General features: G+C 41.1%; 1 protein-coding gene across 6 annotated transcripts in view; it reads left to right on the top strand.

Annotated features, from left to right (window-relative positions):
- Positions 1–21,261, top strand: part of LOC129706858 (rho GTPase-activating protein 17-like) — an 82,066-nt gene that overhangs the window by 58,985 nt on the left and 1,820 nt on the right. For 2 of the 6 annotated variants that reach the window (XM_055651431.1, XM_055651432.1), the window contains exons 16-20: positions 676–832; positions 4,503–4,724; positions 12,569–12,738; positions 14,711–15,352; positions 15,832–15,856. In XM_055651431.1, the coding sequence (XP_055507406.1) occupies positions 676–832; positions 4,503–4,724; positions 12,569–12,738; positions 14,711–15,352; positions 15,832–15,856 (1,216 nt within the window). Of the gene's footprint in view, positions 1–675; positions 833–3,887; positions 3,928–4,502; positions 4,725–12,568; positions 12,739–14,710; positions 15,353–15,831; positions 15,857–21,261 lie in introns of those variants that run through there. The other 4 variants (XM_055651429.1, XM_055651433.1, XM_055651434.1 and 1 more) reach the window with 3 other exon arrangements.

Below are 21,261 nucleotides of genomic sequence, written 5' to 3'. Positions count from 1 at the left end.
CAAAGCTCATTGGCCGGCTGTTCATTCTACAGCAAGACAATGATCCCAAAATACTGCTGAAGCAACAAAGGAGTTTTTCAAATCTAAAAAATTGTCAATTATTGAGTAGTCAAGTCAATCACCCGATCTGAACCCAATTGAGCATGCCTTTTATATGCTGAAGAGAAAACTGAAGGGGACTAGCCCCGAAAACATGCATCAGCTAAAGATGGCTGCAATACTGGCCTGGCAGAGCATCACCAGAGAAGACACCCAGCAACTGGTGATGTCCATGAATCACAGACTTCAAGCAGTCATTGCATGCAAAAGTTATGCAACAAAATACTAAAAATGACTACTTTCATTTACATGACATTGCTGTGTCCCAAACATTATGGTGCCCTGAAATGGGGGGACTGTATAAACACTGCTGTAATTTCTACACGGTGAAATCAAAATGTATAAAATTATCTTTATTAAAATCTGACAATGTGCATTTTAACCACATGTGATTTTTTTTTCTATTAAAAATCTGAAATTGTGGAGTACAGAGCAAACATTATGGAGGGCACTATATTTTTGCGACCACATTAATTTATTCCGACACAGTTTAGAGGTGGTAGCATTGTTTTGCATTTTGTAGTCTTTGCCGTAATTGTACAAATATAATTAGTATTTTGTTCCTGTTTGTAACAGACTTGGATTTCAACGTGTCAGGCATGTTTACTCCAATGACTCCTGCCAATCAATTTAATAACCTACCTATGTTTGGTGGTGACACTGACAGTAACACACTGGAGAGGAAAAGGCCTATCAGTGTGACAGCTGTTGAGGATTTATCAAAAAAAGAAAGGTATGCTCATGTGAAAGAACAGGGATTATGTCATAATAGCTAACAAACTCATAAAGGTTCATAATTATTTTTATTTGAAGCACCAGTAATGTTAATACAACGGCCTGTTTGTATGTTTCTACAAAAATCAAATAATAAAATTACCTTGGTGGTGACACCACAGAGCACCAACTGAGTCTCCAACGGTCTCGGAATATGGAGTGATGCCCTTCAGTCCTCTTCCTGAAGCCACAAGGTCTTGATTTTATGTTCCAAAAGCGCTTCTTTCATGAAGCAGGTGGACTGGATTTTATGCTGAAATCTCAATTGGGGTTTGACTCGACAAAGTTATTGGACAAGGATGACCAAAGAAACCATCATTTGGTGCAAATGGATGTGCCTTCAATGTATAGGAAGGAACGACAGATGCTGGTTTAAATCAAAGATAGACTCAAAAAGCTGGCGTAACTCAGCGGGTCAGACAGCATTTCTGGAGGAAAGGAATAAGCTACGTTTCGTGTCAAGACCCGTCTTCAACCGAAATGTCACCTATTCCTTTTCTCCAGAGATGCTATCTGATCCGCTAAGTTACTCCAGCTTTTTGTGTCTATTTTTGCCTTCAATGCATGTAGGGTGTGTATATTGCAGCAACTGAGATAATAAGCAATTCAATGTGGCTGAACACAAATAATTGCATCCCCAGTTCATCTCAGACTGCAGCAACTGTACTGGTTCTCAGAATAACTTGATTTGCTCTTTGATTTTATTATTCCAACTCTATAACATGCTAAGTTATTAGAATACAACAGACATTGTATAGAACGAGGGAAATTTTTATTTGCCAAAAAATGTTCATTATTTATTTAACCCATGGTCTTTATTAGCTCTGCATACTGTTTACAGAAATGGCATACGTTCTTTCAAAATGATTATGCCTCTAGTGTCTAATGGATATGTTTCCTCATCTATTTTATAAGATATTGCCAAGTGATTCACTTTTGAAATAACGGAAGATACAAGCCTGTTTACATGCAGTATTTTTCTGTTATTAATAAGCAATAAATCAGGAAGTCCTGGTTTCTATAAATATTATTAAATGTAATGTGAATTCTCGAATTAAATCCTGTCTATGCCAGCATCAACTATATGTTGATGAGTGGCTTTCTTTGTGTCCCAGCCCTCAATGAGCTGTGAGAAAGGCAGACACTACCATTTACAGTGCATTCAGAAAGTATTCAGACCCCTTCACTTTTTCCACATTTTGTTACATTACAGCCTTATTTTAAAATTGATTAAATTCTTTTTTTATCATCAATCTACACAAAATACCCCAGAATGAAAAAACAGGTGTTTAGAAATTTTTGCAAAGTAATTAAAAAGAAATAACTGAAATATCACATTTACATAAGTATTCAGACCCTTTGCAATGACACTCAAAATTGAGCTTGGGTTCATCCTGTTTCCATTGATTATCCTAGAGATGTTTCTACTACTTTATTGGAGTCCACCAGTGGTAAATTAAATTGATTGGACATGATTTGGAAAGACACACACCAGTCTATATAAGGTCCCACAGTTGACAGTGCATGTCAGAGCAAAACCCAAGCCATGAAGACGAAGGAATTGTCCATAGACTTCCGAGACGGGATTGTGTCGAGACACAGATCTGGGGAAGGGTAGAAAACAATTTCTACAGCATTGTAGGGCCCGAAGAGCACAGTGGCCTCCGTCATTCTTAAATGGAAGAACTTTGGAACCACCAGGACTCTTCATAGAGCTGGCCACCAGGCCAAACTGAGCAATCGGGGAAGAAAGGCCTTGGTCAGGGAGATGACCTAGAACCCGATGATCACTCTGACAGAGCTCCAGAGTTCCTCTGTGGTGATGGGAGAACCGTCCAGAAGGACAACTATATCTGCAGCACTTCACCAATCAGGCCTTTGTGGTAGAGTGGCCAGACGGAAGTCACTCCTCAGTAAAAGGCATATGACAGCCCGCTTGGAGTTTACCAAAAGGCATGAGAAACAAGATTCTCTTGTCTGATGAAGCCAAGATTGAACTTTGGCCTGAATGCCAAGCGTCACATCTGAAGGAAACCAGGCACGGCTCATCCCTGGCCAATATTATACTTACGGTGAAGCATGGTGGTGGCAGCATCATGCTGTGGGGATGTTTATCAGCGGCAGGAACTGGAAGACTAGTCAAGATAAAGGGAAAGATGAACGGAGCAAAGTACAGAGAGATCCTTGATGAAAACCTGCTCCAGAGCGTTCTGGTCCTCAGACTGGGGTGGAGGTTCACCTTCCAACAGGACAACGACCTTAACCACACAGCCGAGACAACGCAGGAGTGGCTTCGTGACATGTCTGAATGCCCTTGAGTGGCCCAGCCAGAGCCCGGACTTGAACCCAATTGAACATCTGTGGAGGGACCTGAAAATAGCTGTGCATCAAGGCTTCCCATCCAACCTGACAGAGCTTGAGAGGATCTGCAGAAAAGATTGGGCGAAACTACCCAAGTACAGATGTTTTTAGCTTGTAGCGTCATACCCAAGAAGACGAGGTTGTAAGCGCTGCCAATGGTGCCTCAACAAAGTACTGAATAAAGGGTCTGAATATTTCAGTTACTTCTTCTTAATTACTTTGCAAAAATTTCTAAACACCTGTTTCACTTTTTTTATTATGGGGTATTGTGTGTAGATTGATGATTTAAAAAAAATGTAATCCATTTTAGAATAAGGCTGTAATGTAACAAAATGTGGAAAACGTGAAGGGGTCTGAATACCTTCCAAATGCACTGTAGTAATGACATGGAAAAATGCTGTCTGAAATTTGCAAAGTGTTGTAATTCACAATCACTGCACTTTCTTTGGAAAGTCAATGGGCCGCTGCATATATTTTATACATAAACGTGATTCCCATCAGATGAAATAGAGAATTGTTTTAACTGAACTATCTAGTCAACTTTAAGTAATTTCACCAACAGATTATTTAATATAGTTAATTTGAAGTAGATAATTAATAATTGTTCTCTCTACGTGGCCCTCTCCTACCAAAAACAACTCGTCTCTTTGCAGCATAAGGAAAGTTTCAAGGTATTAAAATCTGTTTTTTCCCTTTTTCCAAATGTTTTGCAGAATGTCTCATTGCTTTGGGGTGAATAGTAAATACAATGTGTTGCTAAAATTTGCTGTCCAAGAGGCCGTAGACTCAGTCAGCAGGCCAAAAGGCCCAGTGTGTTCTTTTGAGATCACAATACTATTTGAATGGCCATTTTTACTTTGCAAGTGATGTGAAGAAGACTTGTAGAATCTTTTCAAGGGGAATTAAACCTTTCAGAATATTATATATAATATAGCATGTTTCCTTATTTCATCATGTATTAAATCCAGGGCAGTTGCAAGTGATACTTATATAAAACTCTGATAATTCTCCACATCCTTCTTGCTTCCCTGCTGTGTTTGGTTGTCATGTTCAAGTCACAGCATCCAGTCTCTGAACTGCATGGATTAACTTGTGTACCTGTAGGTCATGACTAAAAGCTTTCTTGCATTTATGCGTCTGTAAGTTCAAGCTTTCATTTTGTCGTGCATCCTTTCCCTGTTTTGCAATTTATTGTGGTGCTCTTTGTTGAAGTTTACATGTGTATGCTAGCTGTGACCTGCATGGACCATTTTCTCTCTTTTCTGTAGCCTTGGTGTAAAGATTATTGACCCTCAGTTGAATCCTCGCAGAGCTGGCACTCTGTCCAGGAAGCACACATCCCCAACTGTCCAGCCGCCTCCCCCTCCTATCGAGGCTGTACCTATCATTGAGCAGCAGCAACCCGGCTTGGGCTTTGACCCTTGCCCAGCCACTGCGCTATCTTCTGCTAGTGTGACAGAGCCTCAGACTCAGGAAGCTGACGAAAACAGGTAAGAAACGGCGTTGAATACAGTTGTACTTCAATCTAGAACCTTTGATCTCTCTATAAAGGATCAGGCATATAGATATTTTAGCAGAAATCAAGACATGCCTTTGCCCACAACAAAAACAAGAAAGTAAACAGAGTCATAGATTCATAGTCACACAGCATGGAAACAGGCTCTTCGGCACAACTTGCCCATGCTGACCAAGATGATCCATCTATACTACTACCTGCTCACGTTTGGCCCATATCTCTTTAAACTTTTCCTATCCAATTATTTCTGAAAGAAATTATAAAATAGGATTGAACTGAATGATTCACCCAATTGTATGTACTTGGTATTGGTCCATGTTACATATTGTGGCTGTTGAAGAAAGTGCATCCATGTCACTGATGCAGGTAGAATCCTATAGTGCTCTAACCTAAAGAATTAGAAAAGACAGGGCAATTAAGGTTTTCCTGTTCAAGCCACGGTTCACCATTGTTTGGAATATGACTGTCTCTTTGCCTCCAATATCTGATCCAGAGATTATTTCAATTATATATCATTATTTTAACAAAGGGATTTTGTCATTTTTGATTGCTATGGGATTGGTATTTTATTTAACAGTAAAGCATTGATCCATATTCCACTGTAAATTGTGACATTTCAGCTGGTAAGGGTATTTCAAATTATAAATGATTTGGATAATTTATTTGATATTTGACAAAATAAGCTGTCACTGAACGAATGTAAGTGGTTAAGATTCTGTAAGGTAATGCCCCATTGCAAACTGGTTGGATCAGAATTCATTCTTCTTAAATAGAAGTGAACACATTTGGGGAAAAAAAGATTGCTGACAGATGAACAGAACAAAAAGGTAGCTCGCCAAAATCTAATTTAGCATGCTCCTTATTTGATGGAAAAACTCATCTGTGTAGGAAAAAAAGACGTATCAACATTTCAGGTTGAAATCATGTATCAAATCTTGGGATGAAGAAGAAAGATGGTCAGTATATAGAAGTGTGGTAGAGAGGTAGAACAGGGGCTGGTAGATGATAGGTGGAACCAGATGGGGGGGAAAGAGCATGGGGTGGAATGGTTGGAAAAATAGAAGGTAGACACAAAATGCTGCAGTACCTCAGTGGGTCAGGCAGCATCTATTGGAGACAAATAGAACCAGGTAGAGGAGGAAAGGATGGGAAAAGGTGAACAAATTGGGGGGAGAATCTGGGAGAACTCATGGAAGTAGGAAGGGAACACTGGGGTATGGGTTACCACGAATTGAAAAACTCAGTATTCATACCATTGTGCCTCCCAATCAGAATTTGAGGTGGTGTTCCAATTGGCATTTGGCCTCATGGTGACAATAAAGTCAGCCAAAAACAGTCAGGATGGCGTGGGAATGGGAAGGGGAGATGTAATGACATGCAACATAGAGCTACAGGCAGCCACTGCAGTGACCGCGCAGGTGCTCTGCAAAATGGCCTGGTCTATGTTTAGTCTCATCAATATAGGGGACCAAACCGCAAGCTCCAGATAATGTGGATGAGGTTGGATAATGCACGTGAATCTCTCTCATGTGGAAGGGCCATTTTGGTAACCAGATTTGATGAAGGAGGAGGTACAGAGACGAGTGTTACACCTCCTTGCATTGGAAAGTCCCATGGTCTAGAGAAGGGTAGATGGGAGGGAAGGGATGAGTGGATCAGGGAGACACGCAGAGAGTGTTCCCTGCGGTGAACAAAGAGAGGTTGATGGGAAGAAATGACTGGCAGAGTGGTTAAGGGTAATATGCTGGATATGTGGTGAAAGGTGAGGTTCTGGGGGAACTCCATCTCTGCTTTGTCAGAGGAGGGTGATGGTAAGAGTAGACCTGTGGAAATGGTGGATGTGCGTGACGTGATAATCAACTATAGCAGAGAGGAGGCCACATTTCCCGAAGAAACAACATTTCAAATACCTTATGTGCAGTGTTACAGCAGTTTGGATATCATAAATTCAGCCTTAAATAATTCATGAATCACTACCAAAATATTTGTGATACATAATAGAAATATGCTCAAAATTTACATAAGAATAAAAATAAAACTAAACACAAAATCCAGCAGAAATGACATTTTGTCAATTTTTCTCATGGGCTAGCATAATGGAAAATCAAGGCGCAGATGGTTCTCTTACGAATGCAATCCCTCCATAATACAAGGGTTTGCTGTACTGGCCATCCTTCCATTTCAATCTCTAATGCTGATGTAGGGTTTTGACTCCTAAATATCACAGAGATTTTCCAACAGTTTATTTTTGTGTTTCAGATTCTAGCACCTGCAACTTCTTGCTTTGCTCTCTGCTCCTTGTCTGATCTGTTTTAAATGTAGTTCAACTAACTTTGGTTTCCATACCCGAGTCTTAATTTTAGATAAAGTAAACAAGAAATTACTTTATCTATTTGTCACATCTAACATCAGTTAATATAATTGCATTCCTTCAACATTAGCTAGCTGTTTGTCGTGTTTAAAAGTGGGCTGCCATTTTTGTTCACTTTGTAGTGTACCTTCACCTGGAAATCTATGACATTGTAATACCCTGTCTATTGATTACTCTAAGTTAAGTCTGATGAATGAAATTATTGTTGAATTCTAGATGTAACAGAACAGGACAGAAGTATATGGGGTCGAATAAGGTATAAACTCCACATTTAATGAATGTTGGGGTTTAGAGAGATGAATATTTATACGATTAATTTGTAAAGTAAAATCCAAGATTTTTTTGATTTGTTTCTTGTCTGCAATTAAATTCTTGTTTGCAATTATGCACTGAATCATAACACTGGAATTCTTTCAGAAACTGCAAAAAAGGACCAATAACTGACCAATGGTGTTTGAAAATGTTCAGTCCATCAGTAGGAAATGGATTGGTCATTTTTATATGGTTTTGAGGTTGTCTATCTTTATTTCAATGTCTATTCTATTTTAAACACCAACAATTAAGTTTCTCAGGCCTAGGGAAAGTGTGGGATCTCAAAGCATGATTAGAAGGAGTGTAATCGTACCAGAGTCACTGAAGGAGTTCCTCAGATCAGTGACTTTGGCTCAGCTATCATACGGTCAGGCATAAGGGTGTTCTCCAATGTTAAGTTGTTCAATTCCATTGACAGCTGTTATAAAATGAAGCAGCCCCTGCCTGCATGCAGCAAGATTTAAGCATCATTTGATACGTGACATATGACATTCACACCACAGAAAATGCTAGGCAAGTAATGTTTTGCACCAGAGGGAGGCTAAATTACAATGATGTCTACTATCACTGAGTCTTCCAACCCACTCCGATATCGTGGGGTCCCCATTAACCAGAAACTCAATTGGACAATTCACATAAGTGCAACGGCTACAGCTGCAGCTCACAGGGCATATATACAGCAGTAGTGACTCCCCTTTAGCAGCCCAAGGCCTTTCCAACATCTACAAGCACAGGTCAGCAGTGTAATAGAGCACTCTCATCTAGCCTAGAAGAATGCAATTCTTGAGAGGCTCAATGCCATGGCAAAGAAATCAATCTGATTAGCACCCCATCCACCAACCTAAATGTTCATTCCCTCCACCACTGGTGCACAGTGTTATAGTATATGCAATTTTCAAAATGTACTGCAGACACTTGACCAGGCTACTCCAACGTCACATCCCAAACCCGCCACATTTTCTGTCCAGCAAAACAAAAGCAGCAGGCACATGTGGTCACCAGTTCTCCTCCAAGTAGCATATCAACCTGATTTTCTCCTTCAAGTAGCATATCAACCTGCTTTGGAAGTCAAAAAATGGGAAATAGGAGCATGCAGCCCTAGAATTCTGCTGTCATTCATCAACTACATGTAAAAGACATTTAAAACATATTTGGACAGGTACATTGGTAGCAAATGCTTGGAGAGATATGGGCCAGACACAGCAAATGGGACTAGCTTGATTGGGCATCTTGGTGGGCATGGACAAGTTGGGCCGAAGGGCTTGTTCACCTGCTATATGAATGAATATTCTGTATCAATCATAGCCAACTCTCCTGTCACACCTTCATAATTTTCTTTGTATAGAATTAGTTTATCATCACTTCCAAGACAAATGTAAAATTCTACTACGTTACCGTCAGGATTCCACAAAGATTATCAATCAACCCCTTTTTGCACAAAATGAGATTCAAAATAGCCTCTCTTTATTTAGTTACTCCAGCATATTGATCCAGAAAAACCTTCATTGAATTCATCTCCCTCACTTGGATGTAAACATAGACGGGTTGGTTAGTAAGTTTGTAGATAACACCAAGACTGCTGGGGTCGCAGACTGTTCGGAAGGCAGTCAAAGTGTATAGATCAGTTACTGAAATGGATGGAGGAATGGCAGATGGAGTTTAATCCGAAAAAGTGTCAGGTGTTGCTCTTTAGGAGTTGAATGAAAGGGGAAAATATACAATTAATGGCGTGCACTTTAGCACCATCGAAGTTCGAGAGATCTTGGGGTCCAAGTCCATCATGCAGTAATCATGCAAGACTTTAACCTGCATAAACACTGGGCATTCAAATCAGATGTAGTAAAACATAGAACAGCACAACAAAAGAACAGGCCCTATGGCCCACCATATCTGTATCAAACATGATGTCAAGACCATCACTTGTCTACCTGCACATAACCCAGATCCCTCCATTCCCTATGTTGATCCAAACATTTTCTAAATGCCACTAATGTGTCTACTTCATCCACCACCCCCGGTAGCGCATTCCCGACATTCACCATCCTCTGTACTTTCCCCCAAGGTCCAGACATATCCTTATTCAGAACTTTCTTAAAATGTATCAGTTTAACCAATGTTCCCAAATACTGTTCCACTGGAACTAGCCAGCCTTATTTCTCAATACAAGGTCCAGTGTGGCCCCTTGAGCTACCTGCATACGGTTTCAAGGAGCCCTCGTGGATACACCTAACAAATTCTACCCCATCGAAGGCGTTTGCACTAAGGAAGTCTCAGTCAATTTTGGGGAAGTGAAAATCATTCACTATGATAGCCCTGTGGCTTTTACATCTCAGAAGTATTTCAGAAGTTTGTATTTGTGTTGGATTAAAAAATATTTGGCTAAAGTACAAATTGGAGTTGAGCAACAGGATTGTTGGGGGAGTGTCTCAGTTTAAAGTCCTCCATTCCAGCATGGGGGCGTGTGTTCTGATGAGTTATCTATTACTGGATATCTGGTTCATGCAGTCACCAACAAGATACATTTATTTGTCACATGTGCCAGTTGGCACAGTGAAATGTGATCACCATACAGCCATACAATAAAATAAAGATCACAACACACGATAGAGTTCAACATAAAACATCCCCGCATAGTAGAATCAAAAGTTTCTCACTGGGAGGGAAGGGACCAAAGTCAGTCATCTTCCTCTGATGTTCGCTCTCCGCAGTCGCCGCTACGGGCATTCCGCCACTCAGGCCCGCTGGCCAGGATGTTGGCATTCCGACACTGGAACAGGAGGCCAAGCTCGGCTTCCTACCGGAGTCCGCAGCTCCCGACGTCCCCAGGCCTCGCAGGGCGGAGATTCAATGCTGGCGGCCCTCGGCAAATGGCCGCAGTGATTTCGCGATGTTGTGAACACAGCTCCGCGATGTTGGAGCAGGGGGCCCAACGCTTCAAACGGCGATCCAGGAAGGCATCGCCTGCTCCATGGTGAATCCAGCGCCACGCCGTCGCTGCCGAAGTTCTGGTCCCGTCCCCGGTCTCCGGTAGGAAAGACCGCTCCGATCCAGCTGGGGGGGGCGAGGACGCGTCTCGGAGAAATAGCCAGGAAGCAACTGGGAAGCAGTTTCCCCCTTACCCCTCCTCCCTCTCCCACATGAATTTGTGTTTATTTCATGTTGCATGTGGGAGATTTATAAGAACTTTTGCAACTGTTCAAAATGAGTAATTTGAAGGTGAAACTGTCTGGATTGTATGAAACAGGGACCACAGGGTTGATTTTCTCATCTAAACTGTACTGTTTTTAGATTTCCATGCTAACAGCAGAATGAATCTACCTGTACTATTGTTTATGTGCATTTGATGCCTATGTGTAGATTCCAAGCCAAGTCAAGTCAAGTCAAGCCCTCGTGTGGGTTAATTCTGCAAACCCAATATGTTTTGGACTTGGCCCTCATCTGGTTGCCTTGTTTTTTCTGATTGAGCTATGCAAGTCATACACTGTTCCAATTCTTGGCACAGATTACTGGGAGTGGCTTTACCAACGTTACTAAATGTGCTGAAGGATACTGTAGCAAGGAAATTAATCTGAAAGAAGATCATAGCTACCAATGTTGGGGACTTGAAATAAATTGGTGGCAAATCGCTCCTGGTGTGTAGGTGGATGATAGAATATGGGGTAAGTTGACAGGAATGTGCTGGAAATGGAAGGAAAATGTTTTAAATGGGTGCGTAATGACCAGCATGAACTCTGTGACTCTCTTTCCTGTTAGCTTCATCAAGGTTGCCCCACATATTTTAGCAAATAACTTATATTGCAGATTTTGTCTTATACAGTGGGACATCTATTATTCATATTAGTTTATTATCACACTATGGAAATACAGTGAAAAGCCCATATACTATCTAGTCAGATCATGCTATGCATGAGTGGAATCATGCCAAACACAGCACAACAGATATAACAATGAGAAAAATACCAGAGTGCAGTATATAGTATTACAGCATTATGATGTCATGGGCACAGAGAAAAATTCCAAGGTTCGCATTGGGATAGGTTAGAAGATTGGGACGACTCTTTAGTTTATACGAGGACCATTCAGTTATCTGATAACAGCATGGAAGAAGCTGCTCCTGGATTTGATGGTACATACTTTCAAACATTTATATATTCTGCCCAATGAAAGAGGAGAGATGAGCGAATGACCAGGGTGATAAGGCCATCGTGAAGCGAGGTGGAGTCAGTGGTGGGGGGGGGAGACTGTTCTCTGGGCTACATCACAACTCTGCAATTTCTTGCCGTCATGTGCAGAACTGTAATCAAACCAATCTGTGATGCATCCCAACAGGATGCTTTTTACGGTGCAACTATAGAAGCTGGTAAGAATCTCTGTGGACAAACCGACGCTAGGGAAGGGTAGTGGGATATATCTCCGCTTTTTTAACTTCGTTAATTCAGGGGGTTTTCTTTTTTCTCTTTCCTGTCTTTTTCAAAATTCTTTTCTTTTTCTTTTATTCTTCATTCCCTTTCTTTCCTTTTTTCTTTTTTTTCCCGATTTAGTTATTAGTTTATAAAATGTTAAAATTGAAGCTGTACAAAAATTGTATAATTGTTATGTCAATTACTTTCTCCTTGTACAGTTGCTTCTAATAAAATAAATATTTAAAAAAAATAAAGAATCTCTGGGGACATGCTGAACTTCATTAGTCTTCTGAGGAATTAAAGCATTTGTGTGTTTTCTTGACCATAGCTTCAGTGTGGTTGGTCCAGGACACATTGTGATATTTATGCCAAGGAACATGAAAGCTCTCAACCATCTCTACATTGGCACCATTGATGCGATTGAAATAATATTGGGGCATTATTTTACTTTGCAGTGTAACATCATTTGTTACAGGGCACACAATCTAATGAGTAATGTCAGAAGACTTTAAGCCACTATTTTTGATTAGTTTGTTTTCCACCCTTGCAAATTACCAACAATGTTTTTGGTCCAAAGAGTTGTGGGATCCACTATCTTCACCATCCCGATTGGTATGTGGAGATGTAAAATGGACAACTGTCCAGATGAAATGTGTTCTGAAATCTTTGTGAAGTAATTGTATTTTGTTCATGTCCTGACTCAATCTCATGAAGGCCTTTTATGCCTTTCAGTTTTTCAAAGTCCAAAGATCCTGCTAGCACCTTGTCACCTTTGAAGAATGGTGCCAGCATAGCCAGTACAGGCCAGAATCCATCACAGCCAACTGGCACAGGAGCTGGTCAGCTCTCTGTTGCTCCAGGGCCAGTTACATCTGGTCCTAGCCCACATGTAATCAGAAGAGGTACGTTCTCATTACTAACTATTCTCTACACCATTTTTATTACAAATAGGTGGCATCTAGAGTCACATGGGTAGAAGCATATCCTCTTTGTGAATTTGGGAACTGTGAAAGTGTTTTGTTATTAAAGGGTATCATTATTTTAGGATGAAATATTTTCCAAGCTATAGCTCAGATGCTGAAGGTAATCAACCCTTGATAAATGAGGTTTATGAAACACTGGTGGTACTTTAAACGAGAGGTGTCACTCAGTCCAAGATAACTGGGAAATAAGAAAAGTGATTGAGAAGGTGCAGACCACAGACTTCGTGTCCTCCATAATGTTTGGGACAAAGACCCATCATTTATTTGTGTCTCTACATGATGCCAAGTTAATCTCTGACTATACGTGATCCATATTCCTCTATTCCCTGCATATGCCAGTGCTTATCCAAAGGCTTCCTAAATGCCACAATCGTATCTGCCTCCACCATCATACCCACTTCCAGCACCCACCATTCTGTGTAAAAGAAAAAGCTTGCCCCACACATCTCCTATAAAATTTGTCCCTTTTATTGGTTTATCTCTACCTTTCTTAAACAAAGGAACAACATTCAGGACAAATCAGGGGAAAATATTGCAAAATAAATTGGGTTTGTTCTCACTGGAATGCAGGATGTGGAGGGGTAATCTAACAGAGGTTTACAACATTATGAGGGGCATATACAGAATAGTCAGAATCTCGAACTAGAGAGAGGAAAGTCTCTGTAATTTTTGCCTCAGAAGGGTGAGATCATTAGATGCAATGTAGATCATTAGACTAGTGTAGATGGGGCATGTTGGTCAGCATGGACAAGTTGGCCCATGCTGTTTCCATGCTGCACATGCTCAATGATTTATTGTGGAAGTTAATAAATATTTGAAAGATTGAGGAATTGAGGATTTTATTTCCTTGTAATTTACATATCGTCACATATCCTGGGTTCTTTATGTGTGGTCCAACCAGGGACTGCAGTGCAGTTTTCATCATCTTGTACTCTAGTCCTCCGTATGTAAAGCCCAACATTCCGTTAGCCTCCTTTGATTATACTTTGGATCTATCTATGACATGACATTTTATATGATTAGATTCCCAAATCTGTCAGATCACTGGTACTGGTCAGTTAGAGAATCTCTTCCAGTTTTCTTAGCCAAATTGGATTTGTATGCTTCGAAGTTCATTTGCCACATTTTTGCTTATTCATTAATCTGTTACTGTAATTTAATGCTTCCAACACTGTTCCCAGTGGTACACAGCTATTTTATTGGAAATCTGAGATGATGGGACAGAAAGCTGCAATTCCATGTCATTTATAAATGTAGAACCCCAGTGGATGAGACCACCACTCACCCACTGCCTTTGGAGAACCTATGTAGGATGTAAATAGTCACTGTCGGTCAGTTTCCGATGGTAGGGGCGGTGGGGGAAACAATGTTTCACGTTGATGATCTTTCATCAGATTCTTTTTTTTAAATACTGCCACATGATCAATTTCTTGATCGGTTCAATAGTCAAAAAGCACACATTTGTCAGTGAAGGCTGTGGACAGGCAAAAGAACCAGGAGTCTAGCGCAAAGTGCGCTTAGTTAATAGTCAGCTGGAGTAAAGGAATGACTGGAGAGAGGGATGTAGTAATGATTTTCTCCAGGATTATGTATTTGAAGCACTAGTGTTCTTTAATTAATAATTCGGAAGCAAATCTGACATAAGGAGGATGACAATGGAATATTGAGGGGAAAAAACAGGTTTTGGAATGGATGGGCACACAGCAGACAAAATGCAACCAAACACAAAATTCAGTCAAAATATTTTTTTAAATGCCTTTTCATAAGGAAAATAAAGTGAGTACAAAGTGAATGGAAAAATGTTAAAGGAGTACGAGAAACGTAGGGTTTTCCTGCGATTACGTATTATCTCGTATATGTTTAAACTAACCACTTCTGTTTTCCTTTTTAGCAACGAAGAAGCCTGCTCCTGCTCCTCCAAAGCCTTCAAATCCACCACCTGGACAGCCTGCGGCTCATGGAACAGGTCCGCCTGTTAACCAAGCCTCTTCACATTCACCAAAACAGCCTGGCCAAGTTGCCTGTACATCTCCAATTCCGCCTGGAAACCATAGTCCTCTACAGTCCCATGGCCAGTCGCCTTCGCAACCCACAACCCACGTTCGCAGACATTCTAATAATCAGATGATTATTCAGGCCCCAAATCATCCCCCTCCTCAACCTCCAGCGCAGCCTACTAATCCATATCCCTGCAAGGCTTCTTGTGAGCAAGCAGTGGATCAGTCCTCCAGCAGTCCCCCTGGCACACCCACTCCCCCAAGCACACCTCCATTAGGGACACATGGTGCCGGTTTCCAGCTAACTCAGCACTTTACACAAGCCCAGGGTTTTCCTGCAAATCAGGACCTACAGTCCCAGCCTTCTCCTCATTTTGCCACCTTACCAAGGGCACGGCCGGTGCCAAAACCAAGAAACCGACCCAATGTTCCACCACCTCCGCAGCCACCAGTAACAGCCACCACAGCAAGCTCTTCCATTCCTGCAGAGCACACGGTTTCTAACATGGCTGCTACAGCTTCAAAAATAGTTACTGGTGAGTGTTTTTAAAAAGCCAGAAGTTTACAGCATTTTTTTTAAAACCACAACAATGGGAAGGAGTTAGAGTTCAAGCCAGAAGGGGTTGGAGTAGGATAAACGGTTTGAGTAAAGTTCCAGTGTATGTGGTTGTAGAGTGATCTTTCAATCTAAAGTGGACAAGAAGAAAGTAATTGCTAATGAGAAAACTGGTGACACAGGCAAGTGGTGAGGAAATAATTGGTAATACTCTTGAGGAGAGGAAGGTGGGGGCCCCAAGTAGCTGGAAAGCATTCTCTGTGGTTATTTGTGCATTATCCATGAGGAAAATCTTCCAGCAATTCAAGATTCTTACATTCAGAAATCAAAATGAGGACCTGATTTTTATTATAATTTTAAGTGTTCTGTTCTTCTTGAACGTTCTTTCCCAGGTAAGATTGGGAAGACATTAACAATTATTTTCTGACTAATTACTTTAACTGGCAAATACCTCCACAGGTTTGGGAGAAGACTCTGCAGTGAGGTTGGTGGATTTCAAGCACTTTTATACTTGCAGTTAGCCTCGCTGTTCGCTCAGCATTGTTTGTCAAAGCTTGACTGCTTTTGATATTATGCTAAAATTAGTGCTTGACCTTTTACTGCATATGTAGAATGTAATGATGAACATTTGAAATTGAAACTCCCAAGTGTTCATTTTTTACTCTCAGTTCCCTGTAGGTGAAGAGTGCAAAGCTTACTTTGGTGATTAATGCCTATGTTTAGTTCTGATTTCTGACTAGTATGTACTGGCTAAACAAACCACAGCTTGAATAGGAAGTGGGCCCAAAAAGTTGTGTTGTGTCGTTTACATTCATGTATAGAAATTTAACAGAAGTCTGGTATTGTATTTACTCTGTGTATCCTGAAATTTGCAAAGGTGTACTGATATGCCCAGTGGCATTCAAGACAACGCATTCCATTTCACAATGTCTGTCATTCCCTCCAAAACTTTGGACCCTGCAGGTAAAGAAAAGTATTAATTTTTAATTTTACACACTAGAGACAACCTCATCTCTTTTGAGTTTGAATAAGCATCAGCGAGGTTAAGTGAGTATGAAATGACTCAATATTTCCAGACCCTTTGGTATTCAAGGTTACCACAGAATTTTATTATAGTGAATCTTATCTTTCTGTATTATCATAGCTAAGTCACATACATCTCAATTTCCACCCCTCACAGATTCTGTACTGCCAATCTGCTCTACAACAGTATGTCGATTAAATGCAATCCCAGAGAGTCTAGAAAATCCAAAATTTATTCCTAGCCCATATTCCCATAGTTTGTAAAGTATTTTTTTCTTGATAAAGCACTACTTTCACATCTTCATATGATATAGAGGAGGCCATTTAACCATAGTCTTTAGAGTATTCCCAGCAGTCTCATTCTCTTATTAACTCCCAATTCACCAGCCGCTCACAAATGCTGGGGACAATACAGTGTCCACTTAACCTACCAGCACGTCTTTAGGACGCGGGAAAAGACCGGAGTACCCAGGGAAAACCCACACGGTCACAGGGAGAATTTACAAACTCCACGCAGATAGCACTCAAGCTGAGGAATTAACCAGAAACTACAGACGGAACAATGCACCATGGAAATTGGCCCTCCAGTCTACTAAGTCCTTGCTGAGTTTCAACCACCCTTTTACACCAATCATACATTTATCCTTTTTTTATATTCTCCCCACATTCTCATCACTCCACCCTTCAGATTCTACCTCTCACTTACACTCATGGCAGTTTACAGTGGCCAATTAATCTATGACGTTCGTGTATTTGAAAGCATCTGGAGGAAACCCACATAGCCACAGGGAGAATGTGTTGCTGTTAGCTGCATTCCTGGCGTTCAGGATGGAACCCAAGTCTCTGGCGCTGTAAGGCATTTGCTCTACTAGCTGTGTGCCAAGCCATTTAGGCTGTAAGGCAACAGGTCTAACTACTGCACCAGTGTTGATTCAGCAGGACATATTAGCAATTTGGATGCAGGAGTAAGCCATCAAGTTTATCCACTAGGATACTGAGTTGGATGGTCAGCCATGATCATATTGAATGGTGGTGCAGGCTCGAAGGGCCGAATGGCCTACTCCTGCACCTATTTTCTATGTTTCTATGCAAGTTCCTCAAGCCTGATGCACCATCACCCTCTGCTCAAAGATATTTCTGTGCACCTCAGATTTAAGCGAACTGCCCCCAATGAAAACATCTCAACTTATACCTTGTGTCTTGTCCCGTTACCTCCCCCCTCGACTCCGTTCAAGGACCCAAGCAATCGTTCCAGGTGCGACAGAGGTTTACCTGCATCTCCTCCAACCTCATCTATTGCATCCGCTGCTCTAGATGTCAGCAGATCTATATCGGTGAGACCAAGCGGAGGTTGGGCGATCGTTTCGCCGAACACCTCCGCTCGGTCCGCAATAACCAAGCTGACCTCCCGGTGGCTCAGCACTTCAACTTCCCCTCCCACTCCGTCTCCGACCTCTCTGTCCTGGGTCTCCTCCATGGCCACAGTGAGCAGCACCGGAAATTGGAGGAACAGCACCTCATATTCCGTTTGGGGAGTCTGCATCCTGGGGGCATGAACATCGAATTCTCCCAATTTTGTTAGTCCTTGCTGTCTCCTCCCCTTCCTCAGTCCCCCTGCTGTATCTTCCCATCCCCCAGCCTTCAGGCTCCTCCTCCTTTTTCCTTTCTTGTCCCCGCCCCCGATCAGTCTGAAAAAGGGTTTCGGCCCGAAACGTTGCCTATTTCCTTCGCTCCATAGATGCTGCTGCACCCGCTGAGTTTCTCCAGCTTTTTTGTGTACCTTCAACTTATACCTTGTTGCATTAAGGTCATCCCAGGAATTAATCCTTTGTTTGGCCTCCAACATTGCTATATCTTTTTAAGTAAATGGACCAAAACTATGCTCACTATTCCAGATGGGGCCTCACCAACACCCTGTACGAATATAACAAAACCTCATTATTTTTAAACTCTAACTCCTTTTCAATGAATGCGTTAACAGTTTCACCATCAAAACTAAGATCTCCAGCTCCAGCGACTCTCCTTTATAAATGCAGGTCATAGCGTCATACAGAATGGAAACATACCGTTCAGCCCAGCTTGCCCATGCTGACCAAGATGATCCATCTACACTAATCTCACTTGCCCACGTTTGGCCCATATCCCTCTAAACCTTTTATCTGTGTAACTGCCCAAATGTCTTTTAGAGCAATGAGGGTATGGTGTGGATATTGAGGATGCCTTGACTACCTCCTCTGGCAGCTCATTCCATATGTCATTCACCCACTTTGTGAAAACGTTGCCCCTCAGGTTTCTGTTAAATCTTTCTCCTCTCACTGTATACCCATGTCCTCTGTTTCTTGATTCCCCAATTCTGGGTAAAATTCCCCAATTCTGTATCTACCCTATCTATTCCGTTCTATGTACACCTCTATAAGATCACCCCTCATCCTCCTGCAATCCAAAGAATAAAGTCCTAGCCTGCCCTGCTCCATGTCCTTCATCAGTCAGGGATTTCAGTATAGTAGCTGTGATGTTATGTTGTACAAGGTGCTGATGAGACCACAGTTAAAATAATGTGTTTTGATTTGTCACCCTGTTATAGGAAAGATGTTAAACTGGAAAGAGTGCAGAGAAGATTTATGAGCATGTTACTGGAATAGAGGGCCTGAGCTGTAGGGAGAGGTTGGGCAGGCTAGGGCGTGTTCCTGAGAGCGTGGGAGAATGAGAGGTGATATAAGATTATGAGGGGAATAGATAGGCTAGTGTTCTGCCCAGAGTCGGGGAATCAAGAACCAGAAATAATAGATTTAAGGTGAGAGGGTAAAGATTTAATAGGAATCTGAGGTTCAACTGTTTCACACAGGGTGTATGGACTGAGCAGCTGAAGGAGGTAGTTATGGCAGAAACTATAACAACATTTAAAAGACATTCCAATGTCCCCTTGTTTTTTCTCTATATAAAACATATTGCCTTTTCTCACTAAAGTTCCTTACTTGCATACCGCACTTAGGCAACACTGCACACTGCCCTAAGCACACTACACTTCAAAAGAGACCACAGACTTTTATTTCCAGAATCCACAAGTTGAATTAGTTCACACTAGCGTCAGCTAAATACGTTCAAGCTGGTCAACCAACCACTAGACAGGAAGCAACTTATTTGCCTCTTTTGAACCACTTGCTCACCACGGCAAATGAAAACCACAAGTTAAAGGAAATCTAATAGTGAGCTACATTGAAGACATCTTTAAAACAATATTTTCCCATTATGCATCCTCAATATCCACACCATACCCTCATTGCTCTAAAGTGTCTTGCAGCCAAAGGAGTAATTTAGAAGTGTCCTTACTGTAAGTGGTGGATTCTAGTTCAAAATGAACATGAAATCAGAATTGTTATGTATTGCATCTTTAATCATATTTTGAATCAATTGAGATGTAATTTCTTCCCTGCCCTAACCAGAGTAATGCTTGTGTGAAATATTGAACGGCAGTGATAATGGCATTGTAACCAGAATATAGGGGCAGTGTGTTGTATGCTGTTTTTAATTCCGTTAATGGTCAATATATTTGCAACTTGCATGATGACTTTAGAGCATGCTGTAATGTTAATTGTCACCCACCCAACACTTCCCCACACCCTGAGCTAGAATTATTGTGCAGTTTCTTTGCTTTCTTGGTTATGTGACTTTGCTGTGAAAGTTCTAGTTTTAGTCGCAACTAAATAGTTTCCCTCGAGCCTCTTTACCCAGATTCTGTTAGATTTGCTGTTTGGCATTAGAAATAGGTTTGTCAAATTAAAATTCCAAACATTTGGTTAGATTAAGTACCAATGTGAAGGGATAATAGATCAAGGAATTGCAAATGGTTCAAAAGTGTGGGCCTTCTTCAGAGTAACCAAGATAGCTTCAAAGGATGATAGCTTCAAAGGATGAATGGGTTCCCGGTGATGTTCGTCTTTAATGCATCAGTACTTCTGTAGCTAGTTTTTAAACTTCTGCACCAAATGCAACAAATTCTACCAAGTTTCGAATGCAATGGGTAAATTTGACCTGTGGTGAGAAGCTTATTCAGACACCAGGTCGCAGCAGGACCCAAGCAGCTCATGCTGCTGTTCAGCAAAATCCAGCCTCCAACAGGGCATTCAGCTGCTGTTGGGAGTTGTTACTTCATTGGAGGATGTTCACAGCTAAGTAACAAAGGTAATTACAACGGATTAATAATAGAAACAAAAATTACATTACATAGGTAAAAATAAAATCTAATTCATAGAGAATGTAAAAGAGTGGGGAGGACAAACAGATAGGTTAATTTAAATTTAAAACCAATGTACGATGTACCACCATGGTGGGCCAAATGGCTTTTTTAGGATTAAAATAGCTAATTTCAATGTGGTGCATTTTTTTTTTTTCAGATTTGGGTCAGTCAACTAGGCATATTGATTTGTCAGTAAATGTGTGCCTTCTGGGGTCAACATTGAAGCAAATAAAATCCTGCTAATGAAAAATGTTTGCATTTTCCACAAAGGATAGAACCTTTTTTTTTTTTTTAAACGATTGCAAATTATGATAAACAAGATCCTTAGTGTCTTCCCCAATGCCATTCCGATTAGTCACCAGTCATTGTTCTGGTGGGATAATGGAGCATCATGTGCATTAAACAGGAAAAGGGAAAACATTTGAAATCTTATTAAAATTAAATGTGCTGACTTTATGTCATTGCTAACTTTGCATCCTACTTTCAGAAGATATTGGTCAATTTTAACAGACCAATATCAGGTAGGTGGTGGTGCAGTTTAAGGCAATTCAAAGACCCGTCCTGTAGTGATTTAAAACATCAATCCGGTGCATATAGTTGCATCTTTCAAATTGGTGGGCCATTCCAGC

This window comes from Leucoraja erinacea, chromosome 20 (assembly GCF_028641065.1).
Source record: "Leucoraja erinacea ecotype New England chromosome 20, Leri_hhj_1, whole genome shotgun sequence".
Taxonomy (NCBI): Eukaryota; Metazoa; Chordata; class Chondrichthyes; order Rajiformes; family Rajidae; genus Leucoraja; species Leucoraja erinaceus.
Note: the sequence above shows the minus strand (reverse complement) of the source record. Positions and strands in the feature narration are given on the sequence as shown.